A 9292-nucleotide genomic window follows, 5' to 3' on the forward strand; every position below is an offset into this window, starting at 1 on the left:
TTGGTCCATATTTCTAACATTTCATATGGATTTTTGTTGTTGTTGTTGTTGTTTCCTTTCCCCCCTCTTTTCCTTCCTTTTAAAAACTTTTTTCCTAGTTTCAGTACCTACTTGCATAGATAAAGATAGAATATATTTATCATCTGTTTGCCCCCTTTATTGCTTTTTAAAGTTCTCACTGCATTGAAAGTCCGACTTAAAGTTTGCAAACATTTTTAATATCCTTCAATGGATTAAATTTTCAGGGAATTCTTGATTCAGTTGCTGGAAGGATGGAAAGCCCCCAACCTATCCCTCACTAATTATTTTGTTCTAAAGCCATTCTGTTCTTTAAGGAAGTAATAGATTCAATACCTATAAGGCATTGTTGAATATAGGCAATTGATTCGGACGGGGCAAACCTTCCCCCTCCCCATAAATTGGAACAGTGGTGTTTCCCCCCCTTAACAACACTCCCCATTTGGATTAAAAACCTTCTTTCCAGATGGTCCAGACCTCAGCCACAGCTCTAGCTAGCTTACTAGCTATAGAGTGTGTTCATTTTTAAAATATAAAATTGCATCAGAGTACATATTGCACCAGATTTCTCTTCATAGTACTTAGCGGGGGCAGGGAAGGAGACTAGGTGACAGGTCCGCTTCACAGCCTGACCCCCAGTCAAGCCTGGAGCCCCGTGGAAACCCGGACGCGTTTTCGATCAGCTCCATCGGCCTCCCATTTCGCCCGGAGGGGCGGGCTTCAGATTCACACCGAATCAGCCCGGTGGAATGTGACGGGGGTCCGAGGGGCCCAGGCCCGTTGTTTCGGCCGGAGGGGCTTGCAGGTCGGGCTCCTCCCTCCAGCGTCAGGCCAGGAGGGTCCGGCTCGACTGGTTGGCGGACTGGGCTCGCTGCTCTCCTCTCTCTCTAACTGGGGGTGGGGGTGGGGGGGGCTCACAGTTGAATTCAAACCCGCAGCTCCCGGGGGGAGGCGCGACGGGGCGGGGCCGGGGGGGGAGGCGGCGGGGGCCGTCTCGCCCCGTCTCGCCGCCGCCCCCCCCCCGCCCGGCCCGCGGGGAACCTACGGGCGGGGGCCCGGCGGGCGCGGGGCCGCGGGGAGGCGTCAGTTGTGGAAGAAGGCGTTGAGCTCCTCGTACGTGGGCCCCCGGTCGTGGTGCAGGTGCATCTCGTAAGGCAAAACGTTCTCGGCGTGGGCGCCGCCGCCGCCGCCGCGCGCGCCCGCGGCCCCGAAGACCAGGCCGTGGCCGGCCGGCCGGGCGCCCGGGAGGGCCGCGTAGTGCATGGCGTAGTGGTAGCCCTTCTCGTGGTCCGGGGACGAGTCCTGCTTGAGCGAGAAGTTCCCGTTGGCGCAGAGCGGCGGGCTGAGCGGGCCCTCGTACTCCGAGCTGTTGTAGTCCGGCGACGCGCCCCCGTAGAGCGGCTCGTAGGAGGCGCAGTAGGCGTGCGTCCGCAGCGCGTGCGAGCCGCCCAGCGCGCCCGGGCCGCCCTGCGCGCCCGAGAGCCGCGCGCACGGGTAGGCGTACGGGTGCACGGCGAAGGCGGCGCCGGGCCCGGGGTAGCGCCCGCCCTCGGCGCCCTGCTCCGTGAGGAAGTTCCGCGAGTTGAGCTGCAGGCAGCCGGCCACCAGGTTGGTGGTGGGCTGCGAGAGGCCCTTGCACAGCGTCTGCACGTAGGAGACCAGGTCGGGCCGCTTGCCCGAGCGCAGGATCTCCGACAGGGCCCAGATGTAGTTCTTGGCCAGGCGCAGCGTCTCGATCTTGGACAGCTTCTGCGTCTTGGAGTAGCAGGGCACCACCTTGCGCAGGTTGTCCAGCGCCGCGTTGAGGTCGTGCATGCGGTTGCGCTCCCGCGCGTTGGCCTTCTGGCGCCGCAGCTTGGAGCGCTCCAGGCGCGCCTTGGTCATCTTGCGCTTCTTGGGGCCGCGCTTCTTGGGCCGCTCCCCGCCCGCCTCCTCGGGCCCCCCCTCCTCCTCGTCCTCCTCGTCCTCCTCCTCCGCCCCCGGGTCGGCCTCGGCCTCCTCCTTCACCTCCCCGTCGCTCGGCTCGCCCTGCAGGGGGCCGCCCTTGCCCTTGGCCTCCTCCTTGTCGCTGGACTCATCCTCTTCGCAGTCGTCCGCCCAGCTGGAGAACTTCTGGACCTCCGGGATCAAGCTGGGCTCGCTGAAGAGCCGCGTCAACATGGTGGCTGGAGCGGGGACACGGGGGCGGGGGAGCGGGAGGGGGGGAGGGGAGGGGAGCGGGGGGAGGGGGGAGCGGGGGGGGCGCGCGCGCGCACAGGAGCGGGGCGGGGGGGACAGAAGAATGGAAAGAAGAAATCGTCACACCGGCCTGTTCCGGAGAGCGTCAGCAGCACCCTGCCCAGCCAGCCGTCGCCCAGCTACTCTAGACCCTTTGGAACGACACCTGCGACCCGCAGAGGGTTGGACCGGTGAACTCGCCCAAGCACTTTGCTAACCACTCCGGTATCTGTCCGTTTCTCACGCGCCGCAGCGTTGCGTGGACTCTCGTCTTCCCAGCAAGCATCTACCCTACTGGTGGCCCGTGTCATCCCCGAATGCGCACCTTTGCCCTATCGCCGGCACGAGCGCAGCACCTCTTCCGGGGTCGGGGCCGGGGCAGGGGTCGGGGAGGAGGCCAATCTTTGAACACCCATCTCTTCCAAATTCTATATCCCACGCAGGAATGTATTTGATGCCTCGCTCTTAAAATTCGGATCAAATGGATCCCCTTTCACAGTCTGACACACGCGCTCCGTTTCCTTAACATTCCGCAGCTTCCATAACATTCCATAGTGGCTTCTGGCCTCCCCCCGCCCTGTCTCTCCCCATCCTCCCGACCGTCCAAGAACATAGGATAGGACATTTCTAAAGCCTGGTTTAACCTCTTCATTGCTTATTTCCCTCTCCTCCCAAACGATTTGCGTCGAAGAACATGCCACAACTCCGGTCAAAATTATTCTCGTTACCTTTCTGCCGATGACTGCCAAAACCTCCCGCTCTTTCCCCACATCCATCCACCCAGAGTTTTAAAGGGAGATTATATCTATATGACAGAGCTTTTGTAGGAGGGGGCGGGGAGGAGAGATTTGCTTAGAACGGGCCTGAAATATGCTCTCCCCTCCCTCCATAAAAGCAATTGACTCGTTTAAAAGTGTGATTAAAATTAATTGGCGTCTCTATTGCTTTCCTGCTGAATTGATGGAAGGCTGAGCTGGATATATCTGACAGAGGGGCATCTCTCCCTTTTTGTTGCCTCTGTTGAAATGCAATGGGTTACTCTCTCTATTATTAGTAGTAGTAGTAGTGTCGGTATTACTGCTGCTGTATTTTGGCTTTGTTTCTTTATATTACCAGCTTTACTGGCATTTGAAAGCGTTACACCTCATCTCGTCAGCACCGCATTTCACACATATATTTTGATCTCCTCCAACCAGCCCGGTTCAGTCTGTCTCGGGGGAGCTTTGTGGCCGAGATCTCGAGAATGCCAAGCAAAATCTCTAACTTTTCTCCCCGATTCCCACCTCTCCCCTTCCTCCTTAAAACCGGACTTTTCCCTTCAGCTGTTGTTGTTTTAGAGATGTGCGATTAAAATTAGTATTACATCTCAGCACTCGGGGCTTGGCACCCCCCCCCCCGCCCCAACCCGACCAGCGTGATCTTCACCGCGTTGGTTTCCATCACATTCCAACCCCCGGAACTTCTCCTTCCGTTCCCCGTTTTTTCTTCCCTGCTCGGCGGCTCGTGGGTCCTCTGCACGCTCTTTCCAGGGAAGGGGGGAGGATTCGCCGCCCCCCGCCCCGCGCCGCCCCCCGCCTACTCTGGGCATGTCGCTTGGTTTTGAAAAGGAAAGAAAGGGGGGGCGCCTCCCTTCCCTCTGGGCGACCCTCGGCGGCTCTGCGGGCTCGCGAGGTGGCCCCTTCACACCAGCCCTCCTCCGGGCTCCGGGCCCTCGCAGACAGACCTGAGCCCACGTCGCTGCGAGAATCGTGCGCGGAGCCACCGCCGCGTGCCCGGCTGGCGTGCGGGGGGCTGCAGGCATCTTACGTTGCCTCGGCAGCCGGGAGGGAGCCGGGAGTGTAAAGCTGCCGCCGCAGCAGCCCACAGTCAAACACACCCGAAAAACCCTTCGGCAAAAACAAACGGCTCGATGGAGGAGACCACAACGACCGGGCGCGTTTTTGCAACGGCAGGCGCAATAGATCCGAGTCCCTGAGACCAGGTGCCCTCCCTGTTCGCTTTTTGTTTTTAAATCACATCATCGGTGGTTGTTTTTCAAGAGAAGAATTGGAGAAGAATATTTTACCAAATCGTCTGCTTAGATCTCTAAAAAAAAAAATCTCGTTGTTGTAGCGTTTTTGCTTTTTTAAAAATGGGTTCTTTAAATGTGCCACATAGACTGCTGAGATCTATTTTTAAAAACGACAACAAGATGGTACGAAAGCGGAATGTGCTACAGAAGCGATTTTGGATCTATAAAAATCTTGCGTAGAGATCGCTTCTCCCCGCCCCCCCGTACCCCGCTCCCCTTGCGCGCCCCATCCATTCCGCCTCAAAGACACAAACGAATTGTGTGTGCGAAAGAGGGGCGGGGGGGGGGGAGATAAGATCTGTAGGGGGGGAATGCAGGAAGGTGGACGGGGGTGGGGGGGAGGTAAGTTGCGCCCCAGTGTTTAAGTTTCTGCCCCACTCTCGTCCTGACATAACTTACCTCGGAAGCTGAGCGGAGGAATCCTCAGGTCCTCGTACCCCGCATCTTTTGGGAGTAAGGAGGGGAAAAAATAGGGGGGGAAAGGGGGGAAAGGCTCCTCGAGGTCCACCCCGTCTCCTTCAGTGTCTTATCCAAGAGGAGGAGGGAAGTGGCACGCTTCGAGCAGGCAGGCAGGCAGGCAGGCAGAGGGGTACCAACTCTGATGCCAGACCATATGGCTGGCACGTCATCCGCCGGAGTTATCACATGAGCTGCGCTGATTGACAGGCGCTCGCGTGGAGGGAGATCTCGCTCTCTGGGGAAAGCGGGCCCGCCATCTGTCACTCCCCGCTCTTAAGAAAGAAAGAGAGAGAGAGAGAGAGAGAGAGAGAGAGAGAGACCCAGCCCAGCCACACCGACTCACGATCTAGAGATCTGCCTGACAAGAAGAAGGGAGATAGGAAAACGGCGAGGAGCTTGGAAACAATAGAAGAGAGAGGAAGAAGCGGCGCGCGGGGGTGGGGGGGAGGCAGGGACTAGTTGGAATGCACCTTTATGTGGCTGGTTGTAAAATCACCCAGGAGGAAGGGATGTGAGAGGCCTTAGGGGAAAAGAATCTCTCCCCCCCCGCCCCTCTCTCCCGGGCGCACCCTCCCCCCCCCCGCAGAAAAGGGGCTGCCCTCTGCCATACCTAGGGAACCCATCTTTCTCTAGGGCCGTTCTCCCACCCCCGATTTATCTTAAAACTGGCTGAGCAAGTGGTGTTCTTCTTCTCTCTCTCTCTCTCTCTCTTTCTCTCTCTCTTTTTAATCAGAAGGAGGTTTGGGGGATGAGGGGATTTTTGGGTGCTGCAGAGTTGCGCCCTCCCTGGCTTCAATCTGGTGGCCTAGGTGGAAAATCCAGCTGTCCCCTCCCCCTAATTAGCATGGAGCAGAATCCCCTGGGAAATTCTCTTGCGCAAGCCTCGTTCAACCGAGCCCTGTTCTTGCGCAGCCATTCTGCCATCCTGGGCGACATCCGAACTCTGCCCCCTGAGGCCGCCGCCTGCCCTCCCTCCGGGCGCGTGGATCACGAAGAGTCAGCCCAGCTTGGCGGGCTGTGGTCCGGCGCCTGCTCATTCCAGTGGAGAATGGCGAGTGGCCCCCGGATCCGCCCTGTCCACTTCCCACCCGAGGGTTCGGGCTCCTGACCCATCAAGGAGAAGAAGAGCGTCCATTTTTCAAAACGTCTATCATCGGTGGGTAACAGGGACACGCCCTTGGCTCAGCCTGCCCTTAGTGGTGTCGTCCTGAGAGGGGAAACATCTTCCTTCCTTCCTTCCTTCCTTCCTTCCTTCTTATCCGAAGCATTGTTTGCACTGCTCCTGAGCTGGCAAAGGCTTCCAGACTGGCTTGCAGATATCAGTAACACAGCCCTGCCCCTCAGACTTACAATCTAAAGGGCATGGCACAAAAGGAAAAAGGATTAGGGGGAGGAGGAAAAAAGCAAACTCAGGCAGTATTTGAGTGTTAGGTTGAGTAGTTTCCCCTCCCCCGTTCATCTACGTACACACAAGCCTCACCTGGTAGCTGCATTTGGAATACTGTGTATAGTTCTGGCTACAGAATATCGCAATGTCCATCACTCTTAGCACTCTTATCAGCACTCTTCAAGTACTTGAAAGGTTGTCACAGAGAAGAAGGCCAGGATCTCTTCTCGATCATCCCAGAGTGCAGGACACGGAATAATGGGCTCAAGTCACAGGAAGCCAGATTCAAGTTACAGGAAGCCAGATTCCGGCTGAACCTCAGGAAAAACGTCCTGACTGTTAGGGCAATACGACAATGGAACCAATTACCTGGGGAGGCGGTGGGCTCTCCCACACTGGAGGCATTCAAGACGAGGCTGGACAGCCATCTGCCAGGGATGCTCTGACTTGGATTCCTGCACTGAGCAGGGGGTTGGACTCGATGGCCTTGTAGGCCCCTTCCAACCCTACTATTCTATGATTCTATCACAAAAAGGATATGTGGGGTGGAAAAGGTGCAGGGAGGGGCAACCAAAACAATGAAGATGCTGGAGCACCTTCTCTACAAGGAAAAGCTCCCACATAACTAAACCTTGGGTGGGGTCAGCCAGTGAAATTGGCAGTAGATTCTGGAAAGACACAATAAGGTACTTCTACACATTAGTAACTTATGGACTTGATGGTCTTGTAGGCTCCTTCCAACCCTATAATTCTATGACTCTATGCTTCTATGAATTCTCTGCCACAAGATGTAGCTCTTCCCACTACACAGGGACTAGACACATGCGTGGAGGATAGGACTACCCACACCTATTAGCTGCTATAGCTAAAGGGAGCCCCAATGCTACACCATGCATTAAGTCACCACATTCATTCATTTATTTATTTATTTATTTCTTACATTTCTAAAATACCACCCCATAGCCGAAGCTCTCTGAGTGGTTGACAGAAGTTAAAACATTAAATACAGTATACAAAGTTAAAAAGCTGTTTAAAAGCACACAGACAATATACAGAGACAACTAAACTAAAAACAATTCTGAACAGTCAGTCATAACTACAGACACATCCAGGACCAATTAAAACTCATCATATGCTGCCGAATGCCTGGGAAAAGAGATAGGTCTTAACCTGATGCCAAAAGGACAACAATGTTGGCACAGGTGGACCTCATCAGGGAGTTCGTTCCACAGATAGGGGGGCACCACTGAGAAGGCCCTCTTCCTCATTGCCACTTCCGAGCTTCCCTTGGAGGAGGCACCTGGAGGAGGACCTTAGATGCTGAATGCTGAATGTAGAGTAGGGGTAGGTTCGTGTTGGGAGAGGTGCTCTATTAGGTATTGTGGTCCTGAGCCATGTAGGGCTTTATAGGTTAAAACCAGCACCTTGAATTGAGTTCAGAAGCATATAGGCAGCCAGTGTAAGCAGGCCAGAGTCGGTCTTATATGTGCAGACCTTCTAGTCCCACTTATCAACCTGGCTGCTGCATTTTGCACGAGCTGCCTCTTCCGAACCGTCTTCAAAGGCAGCCCCATGAAGAGCACATTGCAGTAATCTAACTTGGAGGTTACCAGAGCATAGGCAACTGAAGCCAGCTTATCCCTGTCCAGACTAGGGCGTAGCTGGGCCACCAACCGGAGCTGGTAGAAGGCACTAGTGCATGTCTCTGAGTTAAGTCACCAATAGCCCATGTCCCATTGACTTCAATGAGACTGATCTACGCTTGACTAAGTCGGGAGCCAGCCCAAGGCCTCCGCTGGCGTGTGTGCATGTGCTCAGCCAAGGAACGGCTGCCTTCCACTTCCTGCCCTGCTTACACAACGTTCACACATCCCGTGCACAAATGACACAAGAGAGTCTCAAAGGTGCTTTTTGGACATTTGCCCCATGCAACGCCAAATGCCCGTTTGAGCATCTCTTGCCAAACGGAGTGACAGAGATGCTGACTTTGCCTTCAAGCCTCCGGTATGGGCAGAGTGGGCCTTCTTCACAAGTGCTGCCCTTTAGGTGCTTCTCTTGGCTTGTTGAAAAGAGCAATTAGCTGCCATGCTGAAGACCCAGCCTCTGGATCTCCAGGGCTCTGTGGCCGCCGGCCTGGAGCACACGCTGGGAACGCAGATGGTCCCCCATCCATCCACTCTTTCTGAGCTGGGCTAGGAAAGACCTTTGTCTGAGGCCTTGGAGAGCCTCTGCCACCACCTGGAGTTGATGGTCTTGGGCTCAATGGAGCAACGGGCCTGAAGACTGGGGCAGCTTCCCATATCCATAGGTACAAAGATAGGTAGAGAGGTACAAATACAGGTAGACAGACAGACAGACACAGTAGGTACAAAGATAGATAGTACAAGGTACAGGTACATAGATAGATATAGGTATAGGTAGATAGGTACAAAGATAGGTACATACTGTAGGTACAGAGATAGATAAAGATAGGTATAAAGATTCCATAGGTACAAAGTTCAAGTGGATGGGCTGAGGTGCTTCATGAATCAGAGCCCATCACCTTGAAGGCAGGCTGCAAATCTCAAGGTACATCAGGGATTTGCCTCATTCAGGAATGAGATCCACAAAGCAAAGAGACTCCAGCTCCCAGCAGAGACAACCCTGCCCAGCATGCTCCCATCTCAAGAATCCTGCAGCTACAGGTGGTGCTGGATACAAACGGCCTTAGAATGCAGGTCCGCTGCACCCTGAAGAGGCTGCTTGACAATGATTGCTGGAGACTTGGCCAGGGAAGCGTGTCCTGGCTCTCAGCTATGCAAGGACTTGGAAGGCATCTGGCCTTCGCCGGGGCAAGAGCACCACGACTCCGGGATCTGGGATCCTGCTCGAATGGATTCATCTCTGCACTGCCCCTGCCCCTGTGGGTCACTCTGCCCTCCAGACAGCCATGCCCCCATTCCACTTCTGTGGTGATTTTCCATCTTTGGGGCAGTTTTTGCCCCATTCCAAAAGGTTGAAATGCCTCTCCCGAGGCTGAATTCCTGGCGATCAGAGCTTCACACCAAAAGAGCTGGTATTTGGGGTCCTGTTGGCCCCATTCCTTTGGCCCACCCATGACTGGAATGCAGACCCTGGGATAAGTAGTGCCCTGGGCGAGG

The 9292-nt window shown here is 55.3% G+C and overlaps 1 protein-coding gene across 1 annotated transcript; it reads right to left on the reverse strand.

Moving 5' to 3' along the window:
* Positions 1–951: 951 nt before the first annotated feature.
* NEUROD2 (neuronal differentiation 2) lies at positions 952–2178 on the reverse strand. The gene has a single exon (XM_084808228.1). The coding sequence runs from the start codon at positions 2176–2178 to the stop codon at positions 1102–1104; it is 1077 nt and encodes a 358-aa protein (XP_084664354.1). The 3' UTR covers positions 952–1101.
* Between the last annotated feature and the right edge of the window lie 7114 nt (positions 2179–9292).

This window comes from Heloderma suspectum, chromosome 6 (assembly GCF_057233095.1).
Source record: "Heloderma suspectum isolate Gila_16-S chromosome 6, 16-S_ref, whole genome shotgun sequence".
Lineage (NCBI taxonomy): Eukaryota > Metazoa > Chordata > Lepidosauria > Squamata > Helodermatidae > Heloderma > Heloderma suspectum.

What these genes read in the sequence shown, in the direction of transcription:
- NEUROD2 (XM_084808228.1), bottom strand. Translation starts at nt 2,178, where the DNA reads ATGTTGACGCGGCTCTTCAGCGAGCCCAGCTTGATCCCGGAGGTCCAG.